At 40.0% G+C, this 20,291-nt stretch overlaps 1 protein-coding gene across 10 annotated transcripts in view; it reads left to right on the top strand.

The window, feature by feature from the left end:
* The window catches only part of LOC139766910 (uncharacterized), a 218,086-nt gene that overhangs the window by 71,833 nt on the left and 125,962 nt on the right, over positions 1-20,291 (top strand). Inside the window, exon 4 of one of the 10 annotated variants that reach the window (XM_071696008.1) lies at positions 6,679-8,531. The exons of 8 other annotated variants lie outside the window; for them this stretch is intronic. In XM_071696008.1, coding sequence (XP_071552109.1) covers positions 6,679-6,699 — 21 coding nt within the window. In that variant the 3' untranslated portion in view covers positions 6,700-8,531. Of the gene's footprint in view, positions 1-5,283; positions 8,532-20,291 lie in introns of those variants that run through there. One more of the 10 variants, XM_071696017.1, reaches the window with a different exon arrangement.

Raw genomic sequence — 20,291 nt, 5'->3', positions numbered from 1 at the left:
AAGATTCATCTTTTACAGCGCTTCAATTCACCTGAATCTTTAATTGAAGAAAACTTCACAAATAGAAGAGGCTAATATATATTTACTTTTTCTTATCATTATTACCATACTTGATCGCTATTTCCCGCATCAGCGAGATAGTGCCAGGAAACAGATGAAGAATGGCCCATCTGCTCATATACACACACACACATAGGGTTGTGTGATGTCTCCATGGTTGTTTAATTTGTTTTGGATGGGGTTGTTAGGGAGGTGAATGCAAGAGTTTTGGAAAGAGGGGCAAGTATGCAGTCTGTTGTGGATGAGAGAGCTTGGGAAGTGAGTCAGTTGTTGTTCGCTGATGATACAGCGCTGGTGGCTGATTCATGTGAGAAACTGCAGAAGCTAGTGGCTGATTCGTGTGAGAAACTGCGGAAGCTGGTGACTGAGTTTGGTAAAGTGTGTGAAAGAAGAAAGTTAAGAGTAAATGTGAATAAGAGCAAGGTTATTAGGTACAGTAGGGTTGAGGGACAAGTCAATTGGGAGATAAGTTTGAATGGAGAAAAACTGGAGGAAGTGAAGTGTTTTAGATATCTGGGAGTGGATTTGGCAGCGGATGGAACCATGGAAGTGGAAGTGAATCATAGGGTAGGAAAGGGGGCAAAAATTCTGGGAGCGTTGAGGAATGTGTGGAAGTCGAGAACTTCATCTTGGAAAGCAAAAATGGGTATGTTTGAAGGAATAGTGGTTCCAGCAATGTTGTATGGTTGCGAGGCGTGGGCTGTAGATAGAGTTGTGCGGAGGAGGGTGGATGTGTTGGAAATGAGATGTTTAAGGACAATATGTGGTGTGAGGGGGTTTGATCGAGTAAGTAATAATAGGGTAAGAGAGATGTGTGGTAATAAAAAGTGTGGTTGGGAGAGCAGAAGAGGGTGTTTTGAAATGGTTTGATCACATAGAGAGAATGAGTGAGGAAAGATTGACCAAGAGGATATATGTGTCAGAGGTGGAGGGAATGAGAAGTGAGACCAAATTGGAGGCGGAAAGATGGAGTGAAAAGATTTTGAGTGATCAGGGCCTAAACATGCAGGAAGGTGAAAGGCGTGCAAGGAATAGAGTGAATTGGAACAATGTGGTATACCGGGGTTGACGTGCTGTCAATGGATTGAACCAGGGCATGTGAAGCATCTGGGGTAAACCATGGAAAGTTGTGTGGGGCCTGGATGTAGAAAGGGAGCTGTGGTTTTGGTGCATTATTACATGACAGTTAGAGACTGAGTGTGAATGAATGGGGCCTTTGTTGTCTTTTCCTAGCACTACCTCGCACACATGAGGGGGGAGGGGGATGTTATTCCATGTGTGGCGAGGTGGCGATGGGAATAATTAAAGGCAGACAGTATGAACTATGTACATACGTATATATGTATATGTCTGTGTGTGTATATATGTCTGTACATTGAGATGTATAGGTATGTATATTTGCGTGTGTGGACGTGTATGTATATACATGTGTATGTGGGTGGGTTGGGCCATTCTTTCGTCTGTTTCCTTGCGCTACCTCGCTAACGCGGGAGACAGTGACAAAGCAAAATGAATAAATAAATCTTTCTTTCAAACTATTCGCTATTTCCCGTGTTAGCGAGGTAGCGTATATATATGTATATATATATACACATGTACATATTCTTACTTGCTTTCCTTCATCCATTCCTAGTGCTACCCCACCTCACAGGAAACAGCATTGCTACCAGTTTCAGTGAGGCAGCGCCAGGAAAATAGACAAAAAAAAAGAGGCCTCATTCATTCACACTCAGTCCTTATCTGTCATGTGTAATGCACTGAAACCACAGCTCCCTTTCCACATCCAGGCCCCACAGACCTTTCCATGGTTTACCCCAGACATTTCACATGCCCTGGTTCAGTCTTTTGACAGCACATTGACCCCAGTATATCCACATCTTTGCAATTCACACTGTTCCTTGCACACCTCTCACCTTCTTGCATGTTCAGGCCTTGATTGCTCAAAATCTCTTTCATTTTATCCTTCCACCTCCAGTTTGGGGATAAGGGAAAAAGAAAACTTCCCATTCCTGGGTGTAGTAAAAGGCTACTAAAAGTGGAGGGAGCGGGGGGCTGGAAATACTCCCCTTCACTTTTTACTTTTCCAAAAGGAACGGAGAAGGGGGTCAAGAGAGGATTTTCCCTTTTAGGCTCAGTCCTGTGTTTTTAACGTTACCTCGTTATCACGGGAAATGGCAAATATGTATGAAAAGAAAAATATATATATTCACGTATCTATTCGCCATATCCCATGTTGCCAAGGTAGCGTTAAGAACAGAGGACTGCGCCTTAAAGGGGATATCCTCACTTGGCCCCCTTCTCTGTTTCTTTCTTTTGGAAAAAATGAAATGGGACGGGAGGATTTCCAGTCACCTGCTCCTTCTCCTTTTAGTCACCTGCAGGGAATACGTGGGAAGTATTCTTTCTCCCCATCCCCAAACTGGAGGTGGAAGGATGGAGTGAAAAAGATTTAGAGCAATCAGGGCCAGAAGAGGGTGAGAGGCATGCAAGGAATACAGTGAATTGGAATGATGTTGTGTACCGGGGTCAACGTGCTGTGATGGGACTGAATCAGGGCATGCGAAGTGTATGGGGTAAACCATAGAAAGGTCTGTGGGGTGTGGATGTGGGTGGAGGTGAAGGTGAAGATTTATAGAGGTTTTCAGAACAGAAGAGAGAATGTTGGAGAGGAGAGAGTGGTGAGAAAGTGAGCTTGGAAAGGAGACTTGTGTGAGGAAGTACCAGGAGAGATTGAGTGCAGAATGGCAAAAGGTGAGAGCAGATGATGTAAGGGGAGTGGGAGAGGAATGGGATGTATTTAGTGATGGCTTGCACAAAAGATGGCTGTGGCATGAGAAAGGTGGGAGTTGGGCCGATTAGAAAAGGTAGTGAGTGGTGGGATGAAGTAAGATAGTTAGTGAAAGAGAAGAGAGAGGCATTTAGACGATTTTTGCAGGGTAGTGGTGCAAATGACTTGGAGATGTATAAAGAGGCAAGAAAGAGGCAAGAGGTCAAGAGAAAGGTGCAAGAGGTGAAAATGAGGCAAATGAGAGTTGGAGTGAGAGAGTATTGTTAAATTTTAGGGAGAATAAAAAGATGTTTTGGAAGGAGGTAAATGAAGTTCATGGGATTGGAGAGCAAGTGGGAGCTTCGATGAAGGGGTCTGGTGGGGAGGTGGTAGTAGGTGGTGGTGGGGTGAGAGGGGGGGAGGATGGGTTTCTTTGGGGGTTCGTTGGGTTTGTTTGATGATGGGGTGGCAGATGTTGGGTGTTTTGGTCAGGTTGGTGTGCGAAGTGAGGGGGTAGGGAGAATTGTTTGGTGGACAGAGGGGGATGGGAGTTGGATGGTGTTGCTATGGAGTTTGTTGGGGGAGGGGGTGGCTGTCTTGTTGATTGGTTGGTGGGGATGTTCAGTGTGTGTGTGGATCGTGGTAGAGTGCCTGAGGGCTGACGGAGTGCATGCCTGGTGTCATTGCAGGGGGGGATGGGAGTGGGTGTTCAGATTACAAGGCATGGGTTTGTTGAGTATTCCTGGGAAGTTGTGTGGGAGGATGGTGATTGAGAGGGTGGAGATGTGTGCAGAGCATCGGATTGGAGGGAAGTGGTGTGGTTTTTGGGGTGGTGGGGGATTTGTGGATCAGGTGTTTGCTTTAGGGAATGTGTGTGAGAGGTACTTGGAAAGACAGATGGATTTGTATGTGGTGTATCTAGATCTGGAAAGGGCATATGATGGGGTTGATGGAGATGCTTTGTGGGGGGTTTTAGGGGCGTGTGGTGTGGGAGGTGAGTTGCTAGAGGCAGAGGGGTTTTTGCCAAGGATGTGAGGCATGTGTGCAGGTGGGAGGTAGGGAGGGTGATTGGTTCCCGGTGGGTGTTGGTTTGCAGTGGGGGTGCGTAATGTTTCCATGGTTGTTTAACTTGTTTGTGGGTGGGGTGGTTAGGGAGGTGAGTGTTTAGAGTTTTGGAGAGGGGGGATAGGTGTGTGGTCGTTTTGGATGGGGGGCTTGGGAGGTGAGTTGGTTCTTGTTTGCTGATGATGCAGCGCTGATGGCTGGTTTGGAGTGAGAGACTGCAGAGGTTGGTGACTGAGTTTGTTAAAGTGTGTAAAAGAAGAAAGCTGAGAGTACCTGTGAATAAGAGCAAGGTTATTAGGTTCAGTAGGGTTGAGAGACAAGTTAATTGGGAGGTAGGTTTGAATGGAGAAAAACTGGAGGAAGTGAAGTGTTTTATATATCTGGAAGTGGATTTAGCAGCAGATGGAGCCATGGAAGCAGAATTGAGTCACAGGTAGGGGGAGGGGCGAAGGTTCTGGGGGCATTGAAGTATGTGTGGAAGGCAAGAACATTATCTCGGAGAGCAAAAATGGGTATGTTTGAAGGAATAGTGGTTTCAACAATGTTATATGGTTGTGAGACATGGGCTATAGATAGGGTTGTGCAGAGGAGGGTGGCTGTGCTAGAAATGAGATGTCTGAGGACAATATGTGGCGTGAGGTGGTTTGATCGAGTAAGTAATGAAAGGGTAAGAGAGATGTGTGGTAATAAAAAGAGTGTGGTTGAGAGAGCAGAAGAGTGTGTGTTAAAATGGTTTGGTTACATGGAGAGAATGAGTGAGGAAAGATGACAAAGAGGATATATGTGTCAGAGGTGGAGGGAATAAGGATAAACAGGAGTCCTAATTGGAGTTGGAAGGATGGAGTGAAAAAGATTTTGAGCAATTGGGGCCTGAACATACAGGAGGGTGAGAAGCATGCAAGGACTAGAATGAATTGGAACAGTGTGGTATAATGGGGTTGACGTTCTGTCAATAAACTGAATCAGGGCTTGTGAAGCTTCTGGGGTAAACCACGGAAAGGCCTGTGGAGCTTGGATGTGGATAGGGAGCTGTGGTTTCGGTGCATTACACATCACAACTAGAGACTGAGTGTGAACCAATGTGCCTTTTTGGTCAGTTTTCCTGGCACTACCTTGCTGAAGCAGGGGGTAGTGATGCTGTTACCTGTGGGATGGGGTAGTGCCTGGAATGGATGAAGGTAAGTTGCTCAGATGCCTGATTTATTATTTTGAAGTTCAAATCAGACTAACCACCAGATTGATCCATTTATCATACTTATCATAAGCTGCTACTTTTTATGATAATATTCATTGTTTTCGGTTTTACTTTAATTTTCAGTATTACATTATTTGCCTTTAGATTTTCCTTGTAATACTTTAGTAAGTATTGTTTATTCTTATTTCTTCCACAGACTGGATCCTAGAATAAATCACAAAACCTTGAAAACAATCATTTTTTCTCCCTGCCCTGGTCCTCCAGAACATATTCTTTTGATATAGTATATATTAAATGATTATTGAAATAAAGTATTTTTCAAAAAATAACCAGCTTTAGTAGGGGATTCTTAAGCATCAAGCAGGCAACTTAAAGACCTCTGGAGACAGCCAAACAAATGTGGGCATCTGGTCAGAGGCTTTAATAGATTTATTCTGGTTACTTCCTCATATTGAATAAGTATTTCATTCCTGCTACACCTATGATATCTGCAATGCATTTATATTTCTCAAGGATAGAACTACTGGTATTGGTGATTTCATGTGTAACAGTTGAAATATCAAAGTACTAAACTATACAGCTTCCACTGATATTTAATCAGTGAGCAAGTTCATTATTGATTCTGAATTCTACAAAACAGATAAAGAAACAATACAGAATATGAACAAGTAGAAACCCATGTCCATCCTACCAACCGTCAGAGAATTCTCCAAATTCTCTGTACGTGAAAATTTATTTGTAAATTAGAAATAGTTCCAGAATTCAAGCTATTTTTATTATGTTTATCCAAAAGGACACACCTCTGTACTCTCCTAGCATTCATGAAGTTTACATATGAAGAATATAGTTAGCAATAGAAATTCTTCTTTTTTTTGTGGGCCCCTGACTTTTTCATTATTTTTAGTTTTAAATAATTATTTGTTTGGCTGGTAGAACTATGGAGGTTACAAAATGAACACACCAGTTATGGCAGAAAAACTTTATTTGATATTCTCAGGGAAGCATTTCAGGTCTGATTTTGTTTTGCAGATACCATTGAAACCAGTATTTCCTAGCAACTAAAAGCATTGCTGTTCACTAACATAATTAACTTTTTTATCTTAGCATTTCTTTGTTAGAAACATTACATTGAATAAGATATGATTATGTAGGAATGGACAATATCTAGATTTAAATCTATAGATATAGCTTAAAAGTACTAGATGTTACTCTACATACTTACCTCTAATCCATCACTTCATTTAAGGATTTAAACAAAATCTGAAGGAAGATTTCAATGAAAACCTTTTTGTATTAGTCTAAAGAAAAACCTACATTTGAGCTGAAGACAGTAAGATTTCTTGCATGCCAAAAGTGTTGTGAAATTAGGACATGGTATAATAATGCACTCTTTGCTATAATATAGCTTTAACTAGTAAACCACAAGTTAATTCACTGCACACCAAGGTTGCATTATGCTAATTGAAGCTGCCAGAAGAAAATATGCAATTTTTATTAAAAGTTTTTTTAAAGACACCAGAATACAGCATCTCAGTTGCTGTGTACATGAATAGGCATATGTATGATTTTTGCTGTTTTTCTTTATCCACAGTGTCACAAATGTCACTCGTGAGTTTCAGCAATTAACAGTTCACCATCTTTGTATTGATTATGTGGAACTAATACTACTGGATTATTTTGTTGCATACTATCAAAACTTCATCAAGAGGGATAATTTTCAGAATATCTTTTGATAGATAATACTCATGAATAAATGTCTTGTGTTTCTGAGGAATTTGACCTGTTAGTGTGATTATGGTACATATGATCATAAGAATAACATTTCAAAGTAGAAATTACTTTGTAGATGATTAACACTGTATTCTAGCACAGTGTTCATCCCAACCCATCCCATGGAATATAAGTTTTTTAGTTATATAGCTCTACTGTGATTTTATAAGTCTTCAGTTTTTGCAGGTTGTAATGTCTGTATTTGTTGTAATGTATTTAGCATAGTGACCTTTTTTTGTTTGTCGTGGTATTTACAGTTTATGTTCATATAACATTTTAATGTATATAAAAACAAGTGTTTCGTTTCACTATATATGCATAGTTGTTATTACTTTACGGTTGCATAGTTGTTATTTCTGTTTGCGTTTCTTGTACAGTACTTTTGAAATATTCCTTCCAGTGCCTGAAGACAGGTTGCATGCTTACAGAAAGGCTGAATGCTGTTTATACTATTTATTAACACTGTACAATAAACTGTATGTATAGTAATTTTGAATAAAAGATTTTTAACTTTATAAGGTATTTGATGATACTTATGGAATATGTAGACATCATGAATTCAAGCTCTTTATATTTACATTTTACTATAGTATTATTTTGATTCTCTGTTTACCAAATCATTTTCCCTAACCCTCTCACTTTGCACACCACCTCGACCAAAACACCCTATATCTGCCACTCTATCATCAAATACATTCAACAAACCTTCAAAATACTCACTCCATCTCCTTCTCACATCACCACTACTTGTTATCACCTCCCCATTAGCGCCCTTCACTGAAGTTCCCATTTGCTCCCTTGTCTTACGCACTTTATTTACCTCCTTCCAGAACATCTTTTTATTCTCCCTAAAATTTAATGATACTCTCTCACCCCAACTCTCATTTGCCCTCTTTTTCACCTCTTGCACCTTTCTCTTGACCTCCTGTCTCTTTCTTTTATACATCTCCCACTCAATTGCATTTTTTCCCTGCAAAAATCGTCCAAATGCCTCTCTCTTCTCTTTCACTAATAATCTTACTTCTTCATCCCACCACTCACTACCCTTTCTAATCAACCCACCTCCCACGCTTCTCATGCCACAAGCATCTTTTGCGCAATCCATCACTGATTCCCTAAATACATCCCATTCCTCCCCCACTCCCCTTACTTCCATTGTTCTCACCTTTTTCCATTCTGTACTCAGTCTCTCCTGGTACTTCCTCACACAAGTCTCCTTCCCAAACTCACTTACTCTCACCACCCTCTTCACCCCAACATTCACTCTTCTTTTCTGAAAACCCATACAAATCTTCACCTTAGCCTCCACAAGATAATGATCAGACATCCCTCCAGTTGCACCTCTCAGCACATTAACATCCAAAAGTCTGTCTTTCGCACGCCTGTCAATTAACACGTAATCCAATAACGCTCTCTGGCCATCTCTCCTACTTACATACGTATACTTATGTATATCTCGCTTTTTAAACCGGAGAAGAGGTAGTAAAAGCTTTGCGGAAGATGAAAGCTGGCAAGGCAGCAGGTTTGGATGGTATTGCAGTGGAATCTATTAAAAAAGGGGGTGACTGTATTGTTGACTGGTTGGTAAGGTTATTTAATGTATGTATGACTCATGGTGAGGTGCCTGAGGATTGGCGGAATGCGTGCATAGTGCCATTGTACAAAGGCAAAGGGGATAAGAGTGAGTGCTCAAATTACAGAGGTATAAGTTTGTTGAGTATTCCTGGTAAATTATATGGGAGGGTATTGATTGAGAGGGTGAAGGCATGTACAGAGCATGAGATTGGGGAAGAGCAGTGTGGTTTCAGAAGTGGTAGAGGATGTGTGGATCAGGTGTTTGCTTTGAAGAATGTATGTGAGAAATACTTAGAAAAGCAAATGGATTTGTATGTAGCATTTATGGATCTGGAGAAGGCATATGATAGAGTTGATAGAGATGCTCTGTGGAAGGTATTAAGAATATATGGTGTGGGAGGCAAGTTGTTAGAAGCAGTGAAAAGTTTTTATCGAGGATGTAAGGCATGTGTACGTGTAGGAAGAGAGGAAAGTGATTGGTTCTCAGTGAATGTAGGTTTGCGGCAGGGGTGTATGATGTCTCCATGGTTGTTTAATTTGTTTATGGATGGGGTTGTTAGGGAGGTGAATGCAAGAGTTTTGGAAAGAGGGGCAAGTATGAAGTCTGTTGGGGATGAGAGAGCTTAGGAAGTGAGTCAGTTGTTGTTTGGTGATGATACAAGGCTGGTGGCTGATTCATGTGAGAAACTGCAGAAGCCGGTGACTGAGTTTGGTAAAGTGTGTGAAAGAAGAAAGTTAAGAGTAAATGTGAATAAGAGCAAGGTTATTAGGTACAGTAGGGTTGAGGGTCAAGTCAATTGGGAGGTAAGTTTGAGTGAAGAAAAACTGGAGGAAGTAAAGTGTTTTAGATATCTGGGAGTGGATCTGGCAGCGGATGGAACCATGGAAGCAGAAGTGAATCATAGGGTGGGGGAGGGGGCGAAAATCCTGGGAGCCTTGAAGAATGTGTGGAAGTCGAGAACATTATCTCGGAAAGCAAAAATGGGTAAGTTTGAGTGGTTCCAACAATGTTGTATGGTTGCGAGGTGTGGGCTATGGATAGAGTTGTGCGCAGGAGGGTGGATGTGCTGGAAATGAGATGTTTGAGGACAGTGTATGGTGTGAGGTGGTTTGATCGAGTAAGTAATGTAAGGGTAAGAGAGATGTGTGGAAATAAAAAGAGCGAGGTTGAGAGAGCAGAAGAGGGTGTTTTGAAATGGTTTGGGCACATGGAGAGAATGAGTGAGGAAAGATTGACCAAGAGGATATATGTGTCGGAGGTGGAGGGAACGAGGAGAAGTGGGAGACCAAATTGGAGGTGGAAAGATGGAGTGAAAAAGATTTTGAGTGATCGGGGCCTGAACATGCAGGAGGGTGAAAGGCGGGCAAGGAATAGAGTGAATTGGATCGATGTGGTATACCGGGGTTGACGTGCTGTCAATTGATTGAATCAGGGCATGTGAAGTGTCTGGCGTAAACCATGGAAAGTTGTGTGGGGCCTGGATGTGGAAAGGGAGCTGTGGTTTCGGGCATTATTGCATGACAGCTAGAGACTGAGTGTGAACGAATGGGGCCTTTGTTGTCTTTTCCTAGCGCTACCTCACACACATGAGTGGGGAGGGGGATGGTATTCCATGTGTGGTGGGGTGGCGATGGGAATGGATAAAGGCAGACAGTGTGAATTGTGTGCATGGGTATATATGTATGTGTCTGTGTGTGTATATATATGTGTACATTGAGATGTATAGGTATGTATATTTGCATGTGTGGACGTGTATGTATATACATGTGTATGTTTCCTTGCGCTACCTCGCAAATGCGGGAGACAGCGACAAAGCAAGATAAATAAATAAATGATTATTTTGATTGTTATAATTTATTATTACCCAGCAGTCTTACCATGATAAGTTTGGAAAGAAGAAACTTAACAACAGATAAGAGTAAATGTGACATAATTTGCAAGTATTCCAGTATATGTGCAGTATTCTTTATTGCTGTGGAATTTGATATGGCGCTCTTCCACTCTCTCTTAGTAGGATGTCATCTTTGATAAAAGATTGAAGAATCTCTTGGATGAATGGAGCTTTAAGATAATTTTTCACTCTTTCAGTTTTTCCTTTCTTTTTCTCATACCAAATCCCATTTCCTGCCTTCATAAGGTAGTGTACTAAGTAGATGAACAATGGCATAATTTGCACACATTCAGTATATAGTTGTAGCACAAAATGTACCCAAACGTTTGACAAACATCAACAACCAAGTTTTATGGACTACGCTAAAATGCCTTGGTTCAGACCACTAACACTATGTTACCACACTTGCTTTTGCACACACACACACACACGCACTTATATTATAAAAGTATTTTTTACATTCATATTTACAATTTTCTTGCTTAATTTCATGTTGTGCCCCCTGGTTCCTTAATCCCTGGATCTCTTAAAAAACTGTTCACTGTTCACTTTGCTGATCTTTTTAGAAAATTTAAAGGTTGTGATCAGGTCACCCCTCAGTTTTATCTCTTCCAAGGTGAGTAAATGTAAAGCCTTCAGCCTTTCCCTTTTGCTTAGCTTGATAATGGTACCATCTTTATTGCCCTTCTTTGAACCTTCTCTGTCTGCTCTTTGTGCTTCTTTAGGTGTGGTGACCAAACTTGAGAAGCATATTTTAGTTTTGGCCTTATATTGGATATAAATAGCATGCTAAATATTTCCTTATCCATATACTTGAAAGCTACTCTGATATTTGATAGTAGATGAATTCTGGTTAAGTTTAATGCCCATCTCCTGATCAAAAATTCCACACAAATTTCTTCTATCCTTTGATGGTCCTGTAATTCCACCTCTGGACTCAATGACATACTTGATGTTACTGTAACATTCATTCTGTCTTGGAAACCTCACATTACTGAAGTAGCTAAGTCTGCCTTTAAGAGATTTGGAATGTTTAGATGTTGAAAGTTCTTTTCTTTTGAAGAGATCAATCCTTTTTGCAAAGGATTGATCTGTTTTTGTATGGAGTACTACTCTTACATCACGGATGGTTCTATCTCTGCATCCTTACTTGACAGAGTTAAGTCGAAAGTAGTCCAACTTATAACTTTCCCAGGTTAACTTCAAAATTTGACCCACTTTCCCCACACCACAGTGTTGGTTCACTGTCCTTCTTCTGTAGGTATTACTTTGGTTTTTGCCTTTGACAGCTGGCTGCTTGTGTGCCCCAACCACAAGATAGACCATGCAATACTCGACAGGCTACTACATCATACGGTTACTGTGGGGCCATTAGCAACTCAAGGGTGGGCCATTTTGATATGTGTTTTTTCCCTACACCATGGCGTTTTGAAACTCTCTTCCCTCTCATGTCTTTACCAAAGATTATATTTTGGCACATTTTAAAGGGCAGGTTTTTCACTTCCCTTGTCTCTTTTTCCCTTTTATTCACATTGTATACATCAATTAAAGCCTGGCTTTGATGAAGACACTCATTTGTGACTAGAGCCTCCAACATAAAAAATAGACAGTTTTTCTCCCTAAATATTCTCCTGTGGAAGTCTGTGACAGGTTAGGCATGATATCTACTCCCAAGTCCTTCTCACACACATATTCCTGAAGCGCATTTTCTGCTTGATAATAATCATATTGAGACCATCTTTTGCTATGTGGTATCCTCTCAATTTACATTTGCTTGGGATGAACTTCGTCATCCACATTTCAGACCAACTTTAAAATCTGTTTACTTCTTTTTGTAAGCTCATGGAATCCTACTCAGTTTTTTCTTCCCTCATAACCTTTACATCATCTGCAAACATATTCAAGTAGGATTCCATACCTTCTGGCAATTCATTGATGTAGATCAAGATGAGTAATGGTCCGTGAACCAGTATTATTACCATATTGGACATCCAGGTCCTGATTAGATTAGGTTTGTTGGATATAGTTTGGTTTGGTTGAAATTGTTTTTCTGATGGTTTTTGATGTCTTTTGAATAATTCTGATCTTCATTTCTACAGGAATTCACCACTTTTTGTGATTTCCCCCACCAAATACCTCATTTTCCATTGGAGGTCCTCAATTATCAATGGATGAAAGGGGGAGATATCTGAAAAGGAAGTGACTTGTTGCAGAAATGAAAGTCAGAATTATACAAAACACATCTAAAAACACCAGAAAAACAATTTCAACTCCCAAACAGGTGAATGTCCAAAACAGTTATTTTACCCCTGAACCAAACTCTGTGGCAATCTGCTCAACCCATTTGGAAAAGGTTCCTTTAACATGTGCCATTTGATTTCTCCCACTGAGATAATCTCTAGCCATCACAGGAGTTTTCCCCATATTTCTTCTTGATGATCCAGCTTTTCAAATAGCCTTTTGAGTGGTACATTGTCAAATTCCTTCAGGCTGTCCAGATACAGACAGTCTACCCAGCCTTCCATCTTGTCCAGCACTGAGCTCATTCTCTTGTATAACTTAAGAGTTCAGTTACACATGACCTGCTTCCCCTAAAATCATGCTGTCTCTTTCTTAGAAAATTCCTTCTGAGTAGAGTCATCCACTCACTTTCTAATAATCTTTTCCAGGACCATACACACCACACTCATTAGTGAGACTGATCCCCTAGTTCAGCAACTGTTCCTGGTCTCTTATCTTATATATAGGCATGACATTTTCCCTTTATGATTGCCTTGGCACTATGCCTCTCCCCAGTGACTTCTTGAAAAGTATTTCAAGTGGTTTATCTTGCACATCTGCACACCTTTAACACATGATGAAGTCTCATCAGGACCATGAAACTTGTTTAGATCAAGCTGTTTTAGTATTCTGCTAACATCTTTTATAGGTATCTCAACAATTTTCAAAATCTCCTCCCCATTCCCTCCTACTGGTGCTGGGGCTATAGTGTGAAGACGAACTTGTTATTCAGTTCTTCACGTATCCTAACGTAAGCCTCTACAATTTTTCCTCCTGAATCCCTTAGCTTGATTAGCTGCTCCTTAACTGATAGGTTAGAATTGTTTTGGATTTTCCCCTACCTTATCTGCAATGTTCTTTTCAGAGTTTCTTTGTTCCTCTTTTCTTGTCCTGCTGTACTTGTCCCATGCTCTCATACCTTACAAATGCTTGCTGGCTAGAGTGCCACCTATATCTTCACCACTGCATATTGTGGCATTCCTATACTTTCTCATATCTTTTATCATGGAATAAGTATAGCAGAATAAGAATGCATGGACAAAGAAACTTTGAAAAGAATTTGCACATAAAGCAGGAGAAAATCCAAAACTTTCTCTTAAATTCATCAGGAATCAGTTGTCAGTTACAGAGCAACTGATCAGGCTAAGGGACCCAGAGGGAAGAATTGTTGAGGATGGCATATGGATATGTGAGAAACTCAATAACGGGTTCAGGAGTGCTTTTACAATAGAGAATACTCTATCCCTGACATCAGTGAGATGGAATAGGGAGGAGGTTGTCGAAGGAATTGAGGTATCTAGAAAGGATGTACACAGAACTCTAAAAGGTCTTGACTCATACAAGGCTCATAGTTCTGGTGAAATTTCACCATATGCGCTGAATGTATTGAGGTACACCAGATAGGACTCTTGAAATACTGTTTGAGGTGTCATTGGAGAAAGACAAAGCACTAAGGGAGTAGAAAAGGGTAAACATCACATCTGTCTGTAGCAAAGGACCAAGTATAGTGCTGCCGAGCTATAGACCAATCTCCCAAAATGTGGTACACAAGGTAATGGAAAAGATAATCTGAAAGGTAATGGATGAACTTCTATTGAGAAAACTTATCAAAGTGAGACATGGCATGGTTTTAGGGACAGTAGGTTGTGTGTAACAAATCTCCTAGATTTCTATGAGAGTGAGTTCTGAAATAGAAAATAGAAAAAAAAAGTAATATCTGGGAGGATTGTTTGCATCTGGACTGCCAGAAAGTATTTAACATTGTGCTGCATGGGAGATTGATCAAGAAGTTGGATCATGAGGCAGATATGAAATGGATTTCTTTCAGTGGATTGAAGATTATCTTAGTGGAAGAGGACAAAGAATCCATGTTAGAGGGACCTTCTCAAAATGGATTGAGGTCACAAGTGAAATGCTGCAGGCTTCTTTTCTGGAACCATTGCTTTTCTTGATCTATGCAAATGATTCCTACCTGAATATGCATGCAGATGATGCAAAGGGGACTTCAACAGAATGCACAGTCAGTGTGATATATGGCTGGTGAAGTTCAACCTGAAAAAATGCAGAGAGGATGGATCATGATAAAAAGATTGCCTCAGTATGATTATCTTCTGACCAGAATTAAGCTGCATGAGTCTGATTATCATCTGACAAAAATTAAGCTGCATGAGTATGATTATCATCTGACAGAAATTAAGCTGCATGGGTCTGTGTGTAACAAAGACTTGGGAGTCGACATCTTCCTTAACTTGTCATCAGACTCCCACCTTATGAGAATAATTACAAAGACCATCTGTCTGTTTACAAATATTAGAATTGCATGTAAGTTCATGGACAGGAAAATATTCAGTAAGCTGGTCACATTTTACATTATGCCAAAACTAGGGTATGCTTTTCAAGTTTGGTCACCATAGCTAAAGAAGTACTTTTACTATATAAGGTGCATGAATGAAAAAAAAAATAATTATGACAATGCAGACAGCATACAGAAATATTATAGGTTCTGATTATTTAGTAGATGGGGCCTCACGTTTGTAAAACTTACTCCCCATACAATACAAAAAGGTAATTATGCACTAATAGAAAAGGCAATCAAGCACTTAAATCACCCTGACACATGATCTTGGTGAAGTCCCTTCATATGTGTTGAAGGAATGTGCAAAGACACTTCCAAGACTGCTTGAAATATTGTTCAGTGGGTCACTGGAGGAAGGCAAAGTGCCAGGGGTGTGGAAGAAGACAAGTGTATTTTAGAAAGATGATTGGCAAATCGCACTGAAATACAGACTAGTTTCTGTGATGAGTGTGATATCTAACACTCTGGAAAATATACTCAGAAAGCAATAGGATGACTTCGTACAAAGTAGAAATTACCTAACTGATAGACAACATAAATTTTGGGAAAGATGTCATGGATTATAAATCTCACAGACTTCTAAGATAGAGTGAGTTCTTTCTTGAATCAAAAAGATTGATGGGTAGACTGTGTATTGCTGGATAATGAGAAAGCTTGTAACATTGTATCTCATTCAAAGGTTGATTAAGAAACTTGTTCTACAAGCAGGAATAATAGGTAAACCACATCAACCGGCAGGAAATTAATGAAAGGGAGCAAAATATGCAGGTTAGAGGAGTATTATCAAAATAGGTTGGTCTCACTGGTAGAATGATGCCAGGCTTGTTTTTTTGGACCCACTGTTCTTGGTATATGAAAACGACTTTTCTAGAAAGTGGGACTGGATTCTTACCTGAACATGTTTGCAGATGATGCCAAGGTCATGATAGAAGCAAGGAAAAATGATGATTGCCTAAACTTACAAATGTACAGAGACAAACTCAAAGTATGTCTGATGAATGATTGGTGATGGTTAACCTGCATATGTGCATAGTAATAATAATGGGACTTAGTGAAATATGGGCTCAGTACACTTATAGCCTTATAGGAAACAAATTACAGGAGTATTTGTGAAACCTAGGGACCAGAATTGTGCTTAACTTGCAGCCTGAGCTCCACATCAGGAAGAGAATAGCTAAGCTGGCAGAGTCTGATAAAAGTATATCACCTTTACATACTTGGATAGGAAAGAACATGTATAAGACCAAAATAGGATGATGCTTATTAAGTCTGGTCATCACACCTAAGGAAGTACAAAAATTCAAGAGAAGGGCAATTAAGATGGTACATGAAAGAGTTGATCTACGGTCAGAGGTTACCATGAAGGAGGGAAGGGGTAGTGGTGACATGACTACAGCTTTCAAGTTTCAAGTTGGATGACGTTTATAGTGAACAGTTCTTCATGAGATACAGTTAGAGTACGCAGAGTTCCTAACAAGAAGCTAGGCAAATACATTGTTGGAAAGGATGTGAAGACTTACCATTTTAGTGTTGGATGGTGAATGTTTGGAATATTCAAAGCAATGAAATTGTAAATACAGGCAGTATACAGATATTTCTAGGGCTACTTGATGGTAAAATAGATGGGGTCTTATGAGAAGAACTCCTCTGTGCTTTACAAATAGATTAATACATCTCAAAATGATTTAGGTGTCATTAATGGCATGCCACTGGGTCTTAGGACAATTGATCTTCTTGAACTGTGTAAATGACTTGCTAGAAGAACTGAACACATACCTGAGTATGTTTGCAAATGTTGCCAAGCATCACCTTCAGAGGACCTGGTCATGCTCCAGAGTTAGTCTAATGTATGGTTCATGAAATTCACTCCATGTAAATGCAGAGCAGTGAAGATGGGGCACAATGGTGTAAGGTCTCAGTATGAATATAATCTAGCATGAAAAAAGCTACAGCAATCTGTGTGTGAGAGGGACTTGGGGTTCGTCACCTTACCTAATCTGTTTCACAGAACACTTCCTTGGGAAAAGTGGAGAAGCGACAGATTGTCTTCTGACAAAAACTCTCAATTGCTTTTAAGTACTTGGAAAAGGATATGTTCAACAAATTACTCATATCATATGATAGTCCCAAATATGAATATTTTTCTCAAGTGTGGTCACAGCACTTAAAGAAGCACAAATGACTAATAGTTATATAGTGAAAGCCTGGGGGAGGACAACAAAAATTATTCTAGAAGTAGGAGAGCTGAGTGATGGGCAAAGTTTGAAGGTCATAGGATTTGATCAGCATGGAAAAGAGAACAGTAAGGGTAGACTTAATCCCAGATTGATATTGCCAACATTAAACAGTTCTTGAGATGCAAAGTTAGGTCATCAAAGGCCACATGAAATTAAGTAACTTATGAAAGGTGTAAAGAAGCTCTTTCTTAGTATGTATCACCAAAGTGGGTGAATGAAGCATGCTAAGGGGTGAAATTGTGAATTCTGACTAAAAAAAGACTAAGAAGTTGTACTTAATGATAGAGAAAATTCAAATGGGATTCTACGAGTGTCGAACTCCCTTCCTTTGCTATACAAATACAGTTACATTATCTGATTATATAACCCAAGGGCCTCTTTTTATAGGGCTCCTGCAGATTCAGTGATTTACTATATCAAATAGAAAGGAAATGATCAACTGTCTTTGAATGAGAATTCCCCTGTAGATATGCTCAAAAGAGAAAGGATTGAAGCACCTATATAAAGCCCCTGCTTTTGGGGAACAAAATTGCAGTATTGATTATATAGGTTCCATGGATAGAGTTTATTTTTTTGCAAGGATGATTTGTGGTGTTTTGAAACTGAACAGAGGGAAATGAGTGATGCTTCTGGAGTGATACTGGTAGAAATTGTGTTTTGATACAATTGAATTTCACCAGATTTCTGTGACCCCAGTCTGAGATATTACACAGGTTTGAATTAAGAGACCAGATGTGTTCAATATGAGAAAGAGAATGAGAATGGGAATGGATTTGGAGGAAGAGATTAGTTGAAGTTTGAAAATAGAAATTGTCAGTGTCAGAGTGAATGGGGTTAGATGTAGAAGAGGAAAGATCATATATGGAGAGAAGAGAGAGTGGGAGAGAGGACAGAACCTTAAGGGACACCAGTGTTAATAAAACAAGAGTAAGAAGTTGCTCTATCAGTTACTGCTGCAGTGAACTGCATAGAAAGGAAACTATGCATTAGAGAACAGAGATAAGCAGAAAAGCCAAAGGAAGGAAGTTCAGAAAGCAAATAATAGTGCTACTCCTTGTCGAGTGCTTTGGAGATGTCAAGGGAAATCAATGTAGGGCTCACCAGAGTCCATGAGGGAGGAGTACTGGAGATGAGTCATATAAAAGAGGTGATCACCAGTAAGCTTTGCAATGCAAAAGTCACATCTGTGATCAGAAGGAGGGAAATGGGATTCTAAGTGTTTGAGAAAGTGAAATTAAGGAATTTCAAAGACTCTGGAGACAATAGAAGTGAAAGCAATGAGATAATATTTGGAAGGCTTAGAGTGGTCTCCTTTCTACAGGATAGGATGTACTGAAGTATGAAGGAAGGAAAATTAGGGTTGTGAGACAGAGATGAAATAAGCAAACAAAGGCAAACTGTCAACTTGAAGCTGGGAAAGTACCTGGAAGAACCTGCCCGAGGAAAACAAAGGAGAGGGCATAGATTTAGTGTGAGATGAGATGGGCAGGACGAATACATGCAGAATCATCCAAAGTAGAATTAGAGGACAATAAGGTACTGAAAGCAGAGGGTTTTTCAGCTGGAGAGTTAGCTATAGAATGATTAGGTCAGAAGAGAGGAGGTATGGTTGAGTATAGAGGTTGTTTTACATGCATTTTGTTAAGGACTAGAGAGATATATGAAGGGGAAGAAGTCAGATCAACACAGTTTCTTTTTTATGAAGGTTTGGTTGATTCTGAGCAGAAAGATAAGTTGGGTGGGATTCAGGAGAAGGGAAAAGTTTCATTACCTGATAAACTCTGTCCCTGATACAAATGTCATTAGAGTAGAAGCAATGAAGCTGTGACTAGAGTGAGAAACTTTTTGTAGAAAAAGGGATGTATTCTTCATTCCAGCCAAGATAACCCATTGTATGGTCAGCACAGCTTGAGGTGTCTCAGCTAGTGAAGCAAAACTTATCCTAAGAAAGGTCAGTAAAGAAACTGTACAGGGATGACTGCTGAGTTCTTCCAAAATGCCAGAGTTGTTGTTTCAGGGTGGATATAGGAGATGGATGTGCCCAATTGGAAGTGATGGAAGTAAGATTTTGGTCAAAGGACCCTCACAGGCAGAAAAAGTGCATGAATAATGAGAGGGTTCACAGGTAAAAGTAGGTCAAGTGAGTTGGAAAAGTTCCTGGTAAGTAGAGAAAAAGAAAGGTGTCTCAACTCCACTCGGATTACCCTGTATAGAACCTAACCAGTCTTTGTATGTATTGAAATCTGCATCTAGGATTTCAGCACATGACTGTGAAGAGCAATGCTTCATGGCAGGAGATCAAATAGTTGGAGTTATATTTAGTTGGGGAGAAATATACACAACATGAAAGCGCATAACATAATAAAGTGGAGATGTTTTAGGCCAGATGGCAACAAATTCAGATTTCTCCCTAGACCAAGATGTGAGGTTCCCAGAGATAGCCTAACTTTTTATTAGTCAGTGAGCAGGTAACTTACTTTTCAGGAGAAGGTTGCATGGGGTGGGGTGGGGGAATTTGAAGAAGGTATAGTGACAAAGAAAGATGATAAACAATTTCCCCATCAGTACCTCACAGTATCATCAGTAGGGCAGTTTGGGACATGGTACTGAGGTAAAGATGATTATTTGTTGCATCCCTCAAATATGACTTGAAGGTATGGCATAATCTTGTCAGTTTGGTTTCATTATTTTAGTAGTGTGTTGGTGATACTAGTCTGTTAATTGATGAATTCAGCCTCCTTTATGACTTTCAGTTGCTTTTTGAGTGCTTATGAATATTTTGTTTTCCCAAAATAATGTGTAATGGGGAGGGGGAAGAGAGAGAGAGAGAGAGAGAGAGAGAGAGAGAGAGAGAGAGAGAGAGAGAGAGAGAGAGAGAGATTTAATGAGCAGTGAGGTTAAGGCACATCCATGACCATTGACAGATTAACTTACTTGCTGTGTGGAGATGCCTTGTCTCCCGGTATATTACGGTATGTTGGTCAAGTTATGGGTCTTGCCAGTATTCCTTTGTCAGGACCAGTAGATCAGCCCATGAATAAGGGAAGAGATTTTCAGTTACAGGTTGCTTTCAACACATAAGCTCTATAAGAAA

Source organism: Panulirus ornatus, chromosome 4 (assembly GCF_036320965.1).
Source record: "Panulirus ornatus isolate Po-2019 chromosome 4, ASM3632096v1, whole genome shotgun sequence".
Taxonomy (NCBI): Eukaryota; Metazoa; Arthropoda; class Malacostraca; order Decapoda; family Palinuridae; genus Panulirus; species Panulirus ornatus.
The sequence above is the reverse complement of the archived record's forward strand: the minus strand, read 5'-3'. Positions and strand labels throughout refer to the sequence as shown.